General features: G+C 44.2%; 2 protein-coding genes across 2 annotated transcripts; both read right to left on the bottom strand.

Moving 5' to 3' along the window:
* Nucleotides 1-2,414: 2,414 nt before the first annotated feature.
* LOC138616211 (growth arrest-specific protein 1) lies at nucleotides 2,415-5,928 on the bottom strand. The gene has a single exon (XM_069690356.1). It carries the CDS (start codon nucleotides 5,307-5,309, stop codon nucleotides 4,557-4,559), a length of 753 nt encoding a protein of 250 aa, XP_069546457.1. The 5' UTR covers nucleotides 5,310-5,928; the 3' UTR covers nucleotides 2,415-4,556.
* Nucleotides 5,929-7,470: 1,542 nt separating this feature from the next.
* Nucleotides 7,471-13,415, bottom strand: cplx3b (complexin 3b). Its single transcript, XM_069690354.1, has 3 exons — nucleotides 12,882-13,415; nucleotides 10,162-10,249; nucleotides 7,471-9,992 (listed from the first exon to the last, which is right to left on the bottom strand). Exons 1-3 carry the CDS (start codon nucleotides 13,037-13,039, stop codon nucleotides 9,768-9,770), a joined length of 471 nt encoding a protein of 156 aa, XP_069546455.1. The 5' UTR covers nucleotides 13,040-13,415; the 3' UTR covers nucleotides 7,471-9,767.
* Between the last annotated feature and the right edge of the window lie 553 nt (nucleotides 13,416-13,968).

Below are 13,968 nucleotides of genomic sequence, written 5' to 3'. Positions count from 1 at the left end.
TGCAGCAATTTGAGACAACACTACTCAAAATTCCTGCACTATACAAGTAAGAGTCCTAACATGTAAGAGCAGTATTTGTTAGTGTACTAACTGAGGGACTTATGTCATTTGAAACACGGCATAAAAGTTTGGATAGCTCTGCCCCTGCAGTTTTGGCTTGGACCATTCCTTTTTTAAATTCTTCAACTTAATGGGAGTGAAATATTTTATCACCAGGAGATCAACCTTGTAAGATACTGTCTGAAAAGATGATAAAAATCCGATCTAGATGTAGTTTGGGATCTCTTAGAAGCAGTGAAATACCAGGACTGAGTTGTGTTTGTTTTCTACTCTACCACGTGGTTAATGACATTCACCTGGCGTGCCAGGTGTAAATCACTCCCAGACTGGATGGTTAGATCAGAGAGCGGTCCTGAGGCAACAGGATGGCGCTCCATCGGGTGATGCGGTGATGTGGCTGTGCGGTGGTGGGGGCTCTAATTGGCTATCGGTGCCCCCGGTGTTGGCTGAGCTTCATTCCTTTAATCATAGCGTAGAAGCCCTTTCGCTGCCAGGAAAGCTTTGGATGCAATTTTGACCTTTGTGCTTGCTTTGTTGCTTGTTTCTGGGAGTACTGCCAATTTATAGCTCCCCCCCCCCCCCCAAAAAAAAAAAAAAAAAAGTGTGTTGAAGCTGCTTACAGTGATGCTAGAGAGGGGAAATGGAAAACTTACCCCATCCTGTAAGTCACCACCCGGCCTCTCCTCCTGAACCACAACCTATGGCATCGGGGCTGCGATTTGCCTCCATTTTGCTGCAGCTCCAGTGACTCCACACCCTCCTCTCTCTGTTAATGTGACACTGGCATCAAGGTCACCCGTAAAGAGGGGTCTCTACGTTCTTGACTCCAGCCCCCCCCCGCACAGAGAGCAGGTCAGCCATTCACTGTGGCCTCGATTGCTATCATGAATGGAACATTGTACCTATGTGAGACAAGAGCCTCCTAAATTCCCGGCTCGCTCCCACTTGGGAGCCGTCAGGAGAAGAGTGGTGGGGTCGGGTGGGGTCGGGTGGGGAGGGGAGGGTGGGTTTGTTGCAAAGAAATGTTGAATAAAGATAATTTAGAAAATGGGCTGCGGCACAGTGCTGCCTCTGTAACCCCCCACCAGTCTCCCCTACAAACACTCAACTCCCCAAGGCTGCTCCGCTCGTGTTTGTTTTGGTTTTGCTCCCAGATTCGGGGAGTGGAGGGAGGGAGGGAGGGAGTGGAGGGGAGTTGCAGGATGGATGGCAGTGGTTAAGACAGACTGGACCAAAGACAGTCTAACTAAACCAGAAGGGAGTCGTGTTGTATCGTAGCTGCAGGCCTCTCTGTTTCTCCCTGTTTTTATGATACGAGTCAGTTGGAAGTCCTTCAGGATTCCTGTTGTTCATGAAAGATGAGGAGAACCTGTGCAGAAGTTCCCTTCAGACTGGGAGATGTTGTTGAAATTTGCCACCTGTTGTAACTCAACTAGCAAACTTGTACTTACTCATCACACATAGGTCTGTTTTGTCACACCAGTTTTTTTCCTCAGCTGGTTAATTTCCACTTCTTGACTCTGCACATTTAAACCATTTGGTTGTGAGTGAAGTTACATTTACTGAGCAGGTGTGCCTCTGACGCCTAGCAGCAACACTGAATGACTCTTTTACAGTTTGTTAATGACTCGTAAATACCTCAGTAAGTGGAGAACAAACCCCAAATGGTTGCTTGCTCCAAAGCAGTTCATTATATTTTTTGTTATTAGCAAAGTCTGTCTGTACACTGACGGCAAATTTTAGCGTATATAAAGTAACGCCCTCTGACATCACCTCATTAATTTTTAAATCTTAGAGGTTTACTTCCAACCTGGGCCTAAAGCCGACTCCGGATTTGCCATTTCTCTCCAAAGAGGATGTTGAGCAATGACTAGACTCTTCAAATTCCTCACTAGGTTTCAATTACACTGACCTAATCCCCTGAACACTGGACAGTGGAAGTAGCCGCATGCAGCACTAACTGTGGGGTAATTTGTCTGACTGAAGAAGTACGCTGTCAAACAATAACCTTTTCTCCTTTTTTGGCATTCAATGACTGTGTGTAGCAGCCCATAAAGTAAATATCTTATTCGTAAATCTAATGTGAAGAAAGATTATTGCATTCAGAAAAACTTTTTTTTTTTAAAACGTATTTTCTAGAAAAATAATCTACCTTGTAAAGTACTAGTATATACATGTGCACCAATTTCCCAAACAATACTGACTGATATTTATCTTTTTCAATATAATATTTAAGAAATTATTTTTTTTATTAATTAATCTTGCTATAGAAAAAAAATGTTTAACCACATTTTGATTATTTTCTTTGTTGAACTGTGGATAAATCACATCATACCAATCTTTTAGATCATAAACATTTTATTATAAAACTCACCCTTCCATGTGGAAGCTGCTGCTCTGAAGTGTTTACTGCTATGTTCCCACAAGATGAGATGACAAACTGATGAAGACACTAAAATCCAGTCTGGTTTCGTGGAGGAAAAATCTGAGCTACATTGTGTTTTGAAGTGTTTTTATATTAAATGCATTTAGGCAACACGTACGCTTATGATTGTAAAGTATATACACATTCTTCATATTCTATAAGCTTCATAATTTAACACTTAACAACATTGTTCAAGACTTCATTTCAAGTGGCAAAGACAAACTGGCAGCTCCAGTACAAGTGATGAAAACTAACATGTTTGAACTTTCCCTTATTGCTAAACAGCTCAGCACGGACTGATGGAAGAGACTGAAAGGCTGCTGGGTCGAATCCCCGGACTCTTGGTGTAGACCTTAAGACGGGTACATCAGCCCTTTAGCAGCTGCACACAACATCTCCTCATGTAAATGTGTGCATCTACATACATGACTTTGATGCTTTGTGTTGAAACACACAAAATAAGAGAAAGTACATTTTCTGAGGAGAGGAATCTCACTATGAATTCGTGAAAGTGATTAAATCTCATTATTAGTTAGCGCTTCATCTGTATTTGTGCATTTTATTTAGGAAGTATGTTAAAAGTTCTCTACAAGCACCCTGAAAAACTCTGGTATAATTAGAGACACTTTCTTGCTGCTTTAACCACATTTATGTGACACAGAATAAGATTTAACCTGTGTGTCCACTCACAACAAACAACTGATGACCGATTACTTTATTGTTGTTGTTGTTGTTGTTGTTGTTAACACACTGTTGGGACACTGCTTTGTTTACTGATTATTGTATTGTTGCTCAGTGTTGATGTAACTGGCGTACTGCTGGGTAATCCTGAGATTTTCACTGTATATTCTGAGCTCCCTGTCACACACACTTTGTTAAGCCAGGGTTAAAATAAAATAAGTGTGTGATTCACACTGCACTTCGTAGCCCTGGGATAAATGTCTGTAACTAAATATTTACATTGTAGAATAACACATCACTACGCAACTCTTTAACAGTGAGCAGCAACTTGACTGTAGCTCAGTTTCACACTGGCACCTTCTAGTTTAGTCAATGTTCATGTTACAACCCATCAAACTCAGTCCTGACTGCCCTGCAGCAGGGCCAGCACGCCCGGGCTAAAGTCTGGGTTAGCCCACTTTGTAACATGCCAGGACTGTGCCAGTGTGAAACTAAGGGAGCAGTTTGCTGTGTGTGTTGGTTTTAGCATAAATCTCGAGCAGTGTTGTGGACAAACTGCAGGTAGGATGTGTTGACCCAGAATCTGACAGGTTTTCCTGGAGTGTCACGGCAGTGTGAAAGCAGTAATAAAGACGGGGTCTTTTAAAGGCATCAAAGGGGGACAGGCAGTAGAGGGGAGGAAGAGAAGGGTGGGGGGGTCTCAGGAAAAGTTCAATAAAACAATCTCAGATGGGGGAGGGGAGCAGGACGGAGTGCTGGAGAGGCGCTTCAGTTAATTTAAGTACTTGATCCCACACCCATGCCTGTCTTCTAAATGTTTCCTCAAATATTTGAAGTGTGGTTAATGCAACAATGCAAAAGGCCCCCGAAATGGAGAGCAGAGCAAACAGAGGCTGGATGGGTCCAATGTTTGTCTAAGGTCTTAATAAGGCCACACTTCAAGTACCATTGAAACCAAACCAAATAAACAGGAGCTGTTTAAAAGGCACACAAAACACTGGCATCCTGCAACAAGAAGTCTGGTTTGGTTCATTTCCTGTCACCTCAAAGTTTTTTTTTGTGCCATTTTTGCCAACAGTCTTTCTTTCATCTCAGAGCGCTGTAAAGGCCATCTATGTGAAGATCACAAATCAAAAGTTTTTCCTGAGTGAAACGTGCATGAAGAATTACTATGCAAACTGTGCGGTTGTGGGAACAAACCATTACAGTGCTCTCTGCCACCACGCAGCTAAAATGAGATGGCAGAGAGGCCCGAGGGTGAAAAATAACTTGGGAGTCCTCTGCCAGCAAGCCGAAGTCCTGCTAAAGTGTCTCTGAGCAAGTTATTAAATCCAGGGGTGACCTTGCACTCTCAAATGTCACCCTTTCATTGATAAATCCAAGTTTTGTGTCAGTATAATATCCGTGCTATAGGCAGAAACAAGATTGTCACACAGCTGGATAACCTCTGGGAAGCAGAGGAACTGTCAGTGTAAACCTCCTCTCTGTCGCTTTTAGGGTCGTAGTCTTCATCCTCATACGTGTCATCCACATCAGGCTGGTCTGAAATAACACTGTGGTCTCCTATGGCGCAAAGTTTGCTCATGTTCTCCTTGACCACTTCACAGAAAGGCCTCTCCACTCCGTCGCACACGCAGCGGTTGAGTAGCATGCCGTTTGGGATGAAGAGCATTTGCTGGATGGTGGCTTTACATTTGGAGGAGCACTTCCTGCCGTTGAACAGCTGCCCGCAGTATGACAAGTAGGCTGTGAGGGAGGTGTGGCAGTTGCTGTCTTCCTCGCAGCGCTGCCGGGCCTCCATGCAGCCGATGCCTCCGGCGTCGCTCGGGTGTCTGCGGGGAAGGCACGGCTCTATGGCGCGCTTGGCGCTCAGACAGTCCAGGTCCTGGGCGCAGTCGCAGGTCTCCAGGTCCGGCCCGCTGCGGGTGTGGTTGAGCCTTATCAGCGCGTTGATGCAGTGGCTCGGGCACTGCCTCCTCGTCCCCCTGATGTTACCTTCACATGCTGCTAAGTATTGACTGTACGCGAGATCGCACTCGGGCTCGTCGTGGCACCGGAGGAGCGCCTGCCAGCAGATTAGTTGTGCATCTAAGGCCACCAGCACCCATGGGAGAAGTGCCAGGGCGCTGCACCAACATTTCATGCTTGGATGGAGTTCTAGTTCGGTGACGTGCACTTTCTCCACCAGCACATTAGGATCAGGACGGTTCAAACACGGAATCCTTCACACTGAAGTTCACAGAAGTACTCCACACGCGTTTTTGTTTTTTTTATTGCAACAAAAGTTTGCTACCGACGCAGCACTTTTTCACAAACTCTCTAACCTGCACCTCAGATGAGTTTGCCTCTTCCTGGTGAGCTGAGCAACAGTAGAAGTGAGGATCTGACTCAGGGAAATCACCACGCGTGGCTGCAGAAAAGAGAGAAACATTCCGGGAAGCATGTCCGTTCAAAAAAAAAAAAAAAAAAAATCACACCACAAAACGTGCACCGTGCCACCGCTGCAGATCTGAAGTGGACGCCGAACCGCGCCACAAGGCTATCCCAAGTTAACGCGCATTCTAACCACAGTTATTGTCCACGACTCACAACCTACCCTTGAACTCATCTTTCTTGCCATCGCTAGTTTCAACTCTTCCCGGCGCCGCTACTTTTAATCCATCCACGCGTTCAGAAGTTTTTCGTAGAGTTGGGAGAGCTTTCTCTCTGTCGCAATTTTGTGTCCCGCAATGTGCGTCTTTGTCCCTCTTCTGGCTGTTACGCTTCACGGTCCGCCGAGCATTTCCCCACAACACCCCTCCTTCTGTCGAAAAAAAGAAAGAAAAGTCCCCCCCCCCCCCCCTCTTTCTCTCCCTCCTCTTCTCTCATTTACAATCCTGTCCACCGATTGGTCGTCATTGAGGAGTCAGCCGTGGGACCCATTTCCAGGCCTACAGCGCACAAATCCTCCTCAGTACATGACGAGATACGCTGGATGAAACTGTTTATAATTTTCCTTGCATGAAACCTAGGATCTGTGTGGTCCCCCCCCCCTCCCCTCCTCCCTCGTCCCCTTGTAGCAAAACACAAGTGAAAGGGGGCAGGAGGAGGGGGAGGTGGTGGAGGGGGAGCTTGCAAAATGCATTCCTTTGCAAAGACGCTCACATCTGCAACTTCACTGCTCCAATTTTCGGCGAGGAAAAACAAACGTGTTCCACTGGAGCCGGGAGAGAGCACCTCTGTGATAGCTGCCTCATCGCTGAGAGGTTTGCACTTAAAGGTTCAGTCTAATTGTCGCTCTTTCCCCCCCCCCCTTCCATCCCCCCTCAGCCTCTCTTTCTGCAGAGTTTTAAAGCCCCGATTGATAGAGGAGAATGGGAGAGAATAGTATTTTCTGGCCCGTTTCACCCTAATTGTGTCAGATTGGCCATGCAGTGGCCCAGTGTCTCTCCAGGCTCGAGATTGTTCACGCACTGCGGCCTATCAATGGAGAGGGGTTCGGCATCAATATATTTTACAGCTATTCCCTTTCACACCACACTTGAAAACTACCAATAGCTCAGGCTTTCCTACCATTGAAATGGTAACTAACTTGATTTTTTTTTTTGTGTGTGCCCCCACTGAGAGGTCTGTGCCAGTTTTGCTCCACAAAACAGATGGATGCCCAACCTAGAGTCTGCTCAGGCTGGGACCAATAACAGCCAGTAGAAACTACACTTCTGTGTCTCTAAACATGCACAGTTTGCATTTAAAAACTACAGTACTGCACGTGTTTATATTTATGCCCACTGGACTATATGAACAGGAAGTGGACAAAATAATAGAAACACCAGGATCCAGTCCAGTGACAGCTTCTAAAATCCCCATAAAGTTGAACAAAATACTGTCTTAGAGTCTATTGTGTCACAAAGGGGTGTTTTATAGCACTGTGGTGTATTATTTTATTAATCTTCATACATTAACCTACACAAATGCATATATACATACAACCATGTATAAATATTTCTCTATATTCTTTTAGTCTAAGATTATTTGACTTATTTGGTCCCCACGGTGTTGCCAGATAATGAGGATTTTCTCGCTAAAATGAAATGCTCTATTATATTGTTTACATCTTTTAATACGAGTTGACAATAACATCCCATCTGTGACCTGTCAATCACAATCTACAGGCCCCTGTCTGCAGCCTCCCTCTCTGTAGTTAACTCTGTCGTTGGGGGTGTGTTTCTGTCTCCACCTGGTGTTCAAGTTGCTACATACATAAGAATGCACATAAATGACAAAATACAACTGGAGTCATCACACAAAATCCAAAAGGAAGTATATTATAATAAAAACCAGTTTATTGCAGTTAAAACCCCAAAATCACTGAAGTACTTTCAGACAGAATGACAGAGTTACAGTGAAACAAAGAAACAGCCGAAGAAGAAACTACGTGTCCTGGCAGCCATTTCCTGAAAAATCATTTTCACAGGATGACAGCACAACAAATCACATTTGTATATTATTATTATTATTACTATTATTATTATTATTATTATTATCATTATTATTATCATTATTATTATTATTATTATGGAGCTAATGATTTATTGTTTCAATTCACACACACTCATACAAAGCAAAGAGTTTTGCTTTATGGCTTCAGTTCCACCCATTAATATAATCTCAGGATCAGACTCATCTACAAAAGGACTTATTGCAACTTTTCCTCTGCTTCATATTATTGAAATATTCTGAATATACTGTTCAGCTATCACATGACAAGAACCACTGGACTGAAAATGTGCTGCCTCCATTTTCATTCAGCAGTAGTGTGGCACATACAGAGAGTAAATTATACTCGTAGCAATGGAGTGAACAAAAGTCAGCATCGTTTTTGGCCACAGAGAATTTCAAAATAAATACTTCAAAATTAAATAAAATCATAAAGAAACACATTATGGCAGTAGAAACATAACAGGAGTTAAACTGGAGATGGATGTGAGATCAACGCAGACACAACCCTCAGCACCACTGCTACATAAACTCAACACTGGCAAAATGTATATGAATGTAACACCACATCAACAGATTCCCCTCTTCTTTGCCTTCACTTATGTATGTTTGAATTTTTTTTTTTTACAAAGACACCACTTGACGCATCACATCGGCTAAACGACACGAGATCCACCAGCACAAAAACAGCACTACTGAGACACACGGGAGGGGGGGAGGGGATCAATGAGATGGAGGACAGGTCAAAGGTCATGTGACGGTTCGACAACACTACAAGACCCAGCGAGTTGATGAGAACAGAGCGAAGAGCGACCCGCCGCTGACAGCATAGACACCTGCATACATCTTATAGAACATCAATATATGTGGACTCAGTAGTTTCGATTTATACACACACACACTGCACTTACATAGTTGGACATTTTTGTGCCGTTTCCTTTATGTTGGTCGGAGGGTCCTCAGCAAAGGCTTTGGCGTACAACTTCTAAAGCATTTACATTTCTCTCATTTGAGCAGCTTCCGTTCAGTTTTTGAACGTATGAATGCAGCATACCCACATATTTACTCCCAGTTAGAGTTGGTGTCGATGTTCCGTTAAATTTGGGAATTAATAAACACCCTTAACTGACATTGTTTGTGCCTATTTACCAACAATTTGCGGTTAAATATAAGAAATCTCCTGCAGATATAAACAAGCAAGAAGGCTCTTCGTCTTTGTAAAAAGTAGCTTTCAGATCTTGGAGCTCCAAAGAAGACAACCTTATAACGGACGTCTGAGGCACACTGAAGTACAGAAAATAAACTAATGATATGTCTAGGAGATGAAAACTAAGATTAATGCAGCAACATTTGTAAGCTACTTTTTACAAAAATCTGTTGTAATTGGACTTTGCCCACTTCTGTGATGTTGTGCTTTTGTATGTGAGATATAAACAGCTCCACTTTCATTTTATTTAAAATCACCAAACTTCCCAAATTTAACAGAACACGTGAATCTGCCTTGTGTATGTTTGCTTTCATTCCAACCCAGCTGCTGATATCAGTGATCCTCCCTTATTCAAAGTGCATGTGTTTGTCATTGAAATCAGCCGCTGTGTGCTTGTAAGCAATAACACACACACACACACACACCTGCGACCTCTGCTGCGGTATCATATCTTGTTATCACTGGTCACGTGAGGTACAGAGCCGGGAGGTGAAGGGAGTGGAGGGAGGAAAGGATTTAATACACTGGACAAACTTTTCTCAGAGGAGGAGTTTCTCTGAAGGCAGAAATAATCTCATTGATTAAATCTCAGTGGGAGGAGTTTACATTTTTTTTAAGAGTGCAGATTAGTTAATTTCAGTAAAAATATGAAGCACATTTAAGGCTTTCAGGATGTTGGAAGGTCAGCAGGCAATAAAACTGTGGCTTGAATGATTTTTTTTTTCCTGTTTGTAAGACGAGCCCAAGATCTCGTAAAAGAAGGCTTCTGTGTAACTTTTGCACAACTAGAAAAACTGTTAGTAACTTACATCCCACTAAAGCAACGAGAAAACTTCAAACCCCAGAGCAGCTCTGCCTCTGAAAAATATTTGCACAAGAAAAAACTCTAATCTCCTGGGACTCAAGAGTGGAGCCAGATCACATGAGGCTGCAGTTCTCCGTCTGCTTTTTGAGGTCTTCCAGCGTGGCCTGGGCTTTGTCCTTCAGCTGGTCCATGTCCACGTTCTGGATGTTGGACAGCTGGCCGAAGACCGACTGCTTGTTCGTCTCCTCTTGGTTGTCCTCAGCGATCATCTTGGCCAGCTCCTGGGGCAGCACCACGTCATCCCCCGCTTGCTGGATCTGGGTCTCGTCCAGCTCGTTCTGAGGTGGACACACACGAGGACGCACGTATATACATGTCCATGTAGACAACAACTGTAGAAACTAAGGTTTAAGTCTCTCTATAGCTTAGAAGAGTATGTGATGTTTACAAAAGCAAGGATCCTGCTTTTATTTACTTTCTTATAAAAGCACATTTGAATCAGTTTACCTTTGGTAGTCTGTACTTGTCCCGGAAATGGCTTCTAACTGTGGCTCTCTCAGCTTTCTTCTGGGCAAAATCAGCTTCTCGTTCTTGCCTGTAGAAAAGGAGGCAAAACAGATGTGTTTTTTTTTTTTAGGAGAATGTTCAAGGCGCTCTTGATCATGCAAAGTTAAATGATCTTAGCTTCAAGGGGTAGGGTATAAAGTTTTGAAATAGAAATGCTTACTCCAACACCCCTACATATAAAGTAGAAATGACCCTTAAATTACAAAACAATCCCACACATTAAGTCTAAAAATGAAGAAAGCCATCCATCCATTATCTACACCTGCTGTATCCTGAAAGGGGGGGGGGTTATCCCATCTCACTTGAGAACATGGAAACTCCACACAGAAAGGCCCCGGCCGAGGTTCAAACCCAGAACCTTCTTGCCAAAACCAGTTATCTCCTATCTCGACTGTAACAGGATCATAAGGCTGCTCAGTGCGTACCAACACCATGTGTCCTGCTAACTCCTGTCTGAAGGCTACAGAGCCAACAGAAGGGGGAGCAGCAGCAGTGGTGGTGATGCCGTGGGGAGAAAAGCACGGAGGAGATGTTGTGCTCGTGCTAAGGAGCTCCAGATACAGCATCCCGTGGGTCTCGGATTCCTCTTGAAATGCAGACTGTAAACTTTAATGGTGTTCTTGGAAAACTTGAAAAGAGCTTAAACTGTCCTTACAAAACAGGAAGTTTAACCCAAACAATTTAAAAAGACAAAGATACAGCCCAACCATCTTGATAGATCGGACTGTGCATAAAAGTGAGGACTTTCTAAAATCTTGCACTACATCTCCAATATTTATCTGTTGTGGTGTCTCTCATGTAAACAACCCAGTAAACAATATGTGATGCCTCCAGCAGAGGGCAGGCAGTAGGCTGCTGGCAGCGCTGTCTCCACTCAGACTTACTGGAATATTTATGGCTTCAGTGTAATTCATAATTGTCCGCCATAAATTGCTAAATGTGCTTAAAATGCCTCAGACATTATAAGACAGCAACATGACATAATCCTGAACAAAGCTGCTTGTACAGCCTGAGGCCAAACCTGGCATGAATACAAAGAAGAAGAAGAAAAAACGGTCAGTGAAACACAGTAGGTGCTTATGAAGACATAAAGACCCGAGATAATTATCATCAAAGCTTTCGAAGAGGCTGCATGAAATCAGCAGCAGCATCATCTAAAGGCGAGGGGACATCGGAGGACCACGGGCAGGCTTCAAACTGTTTGTACCCAATGTGTCAAGGGGAAGGTCGTCTTATGTGGAGATGCGGCGTTTCGTCGGGGGCCGTCCGTGTGAGGCCGAGTTCACTTTGCATTAACGTGAGCAGGCCAAACACCGAACGGCACGCGCCTCCCTTTGCAGCCAATGAGCAGAGAATTTGTGTCTTTGCCTTCTCAAGGGCATCAGATGACCCCGGGTTGTCACTGTGGCCCGGGTTGATAAAATGTCTACATGCAGCGACATGCCAGTGTGAGCTGCAGCCCACCCACCAACCCACCGCCTGCTCCACCGCCGTATTCTGCTTTGATCTGAGGAGCATGGACTTTGCGGTGATCTATGCTCATGTTTAGCACCTCTGACTAATAACTCACTTCCACTGAAGGTCACATTATGACGGAAAATCACCTCGCCGTGCCGGCTGTAGAGCTCAGAGCCGGGTGTTATTACCACATGGAGGACTCCCACTCATTCTTAAAATGTCTGCACACGAGACACTTTGGATAAAAGCGCTCATCAAATAGTTGATGATGAGCCATGGTTGAGAATGCATTTAGATGCCTAACTACTCTATCAAACTGAAATATATCAGTATTATTTCGACAGTTTTTCAGTATAAATCAGATCGGAATTCTTTATGGTAACTTCTTCTATGACCAGCACAGTGAACATCTAATATGAGATGAGGAGTCCTGCTCAGAGGGAAGAATCACACTCATCAGTAGTGAGTTACTGTCTGCTGAGTGAACTCTGTTTCCCAAATGACCTTGTTGTCACCTTATATTGTCCTCCAGTGTGCTGGTGAGATAAACAGCACGATGAATATTCAAATTCTATGAAAATAACATGAAAATAATTCACTTTAGCAGATGAGAAACAGAGGAAACATTTAAGTAATTAAAGAAAGAATTCAATATTAATGGCATCGCAGCTGTAAATAAAATAATTCAACAATAAAACAGCAAAATTTGAAATATTATAGAGGGAACTTAATCACTGTTCTAGGCTGCAACACATTTTTAATCACATCTATCTTTAGTAGTAACTTATGGATGATTAAAGTCAAATTAATTACTATTACTGTTGGTTGTTTGCATTCACTTTATTTACCACAGTCTGACTCACGCACAGCAATAAGAACATTTCTCTCCGCAGGCATGAATCCCTGTAGACATTTCCGTGGAAGAATGATTCCAGGAATCCCAAATTAAAAACGGCACTACACATTATGCCGAAACCAAGAGACAGGGAGCTCCCAGGGCGAGAGGAGCAGCTGTGTATGGAGCGCTCATGTTATTGCATTGATGCGTAAAAAAGCGCGCGGCGCACTGGGAGCTCTCTGCTATTTACACGCTTAAACACACTGTTTAAACACGCCACTTTTTCTAACCGCCTTTTCCCCCTGACACATACTGTCGCTTTTCATCACAACTTCACAATCACAAAGTTCAATCGTTGCCTTACTTTTCCTCCTCTAACTGTTGCTGATATTGTTCAAATTCCTCTTGAGTCATCCCCTGCGCGGCGGCTTCTGATTTCTCCGCTTCGGGTTTTTCCTCCGTCAGCCCGCCTGTCAGGTTCTTCAGCTGTCCTCCCACCATGTGTTTTACCATGAAAGCCATGGCTGCGCTTTGGAGAGTCCTCTGCTTGATCGGCTAAGAAGTTGAAGGCTCGATGCGCTCTTGGACAGAGCGGCAACGATGGACAGATATCAGCTAAGTGACGCTCAAACCACACGTCTTTATGTCTCGAGCGAGGGCATACAACTCTCAAAGGCTGGATTAGAGGAATCAAACCGTAAAAAAGAGGAAATTATTCCGACGGCGCGTCGGAAGCTGGCAGTTTCAGTACCACTGGCCCTGGACAGCTCCGCGCCGAGAAGGATGGAAAGGAGCTGCTCAGTTATGAGTCAACAAGTTTGGCGCTGAACTCTACCAATCCTGTGACTCCGTCCGCAGCCACCACTCCCTCCACCCAATCCCAGGCACCGCCGGACTGGGTGTGCGCTTGCACGGCGCGCGTCGGCATCGTGGGCTGCACGGGGTCCCGTGATTCGCCGTCTGATTATAACTCACGATGGAGTCAGACAGAACTCCGGGGGGGGACAAACAACACGTGATGAGCCAGAGTCTCCTGGCTGTTTTTGGTGCCTCTTTCTTTTCTTTTTTTCTCAGGGTCATCTGCGCGCTGGAGCCCAATACACAGTTTGTCAACACACAAAGAGCTTCGTAATTGCAAATTAGTCAAGTGGCTGTCTGTAAACCCTCGGCATGACTTCGGTTTATTGGTCTAATCACTTGGAAATGATGAGCTGCAGTCTCCTCTTAGTTTGTTTGGTGCACATGAACACTCTCACGGGAGGAAATGATGGAGCCTGTTTGCAGCGCATGAGCAAACCATCCACGCACATTTAATGCCCTTGTATATTCCTTTTTTTTTTCGTTCTTTTTTTTAGCATATGTGATGGAGTTGGCATGCCATAATCACAACTGATGTCTCCAGTTGCGTCACCATAATACCTCTGTCCTGACTTGAGTCTGTAGTGCCCACG

This window comes from Brachyistius frenatus, unplaced genomic scaffold, assembly GCF_029030835.1.
Source record: "Brachyistius frenatus isolate BFR_SWC_R1_liver_20210118 unplaced genomic scaffold, ASM2903083v1 Contig_9, whole genome shotgun sequence".
NCBI classification, from domain to species: domain Eukaryota; kingdom Metazoa; phylum Chordata; class Actinopteri; family Embiotocidae; genus Brachyistius; species Brachyistius frenatus.
This window is presented reverse-complemented; position numbering and strand designations above follow the sequence as displayed.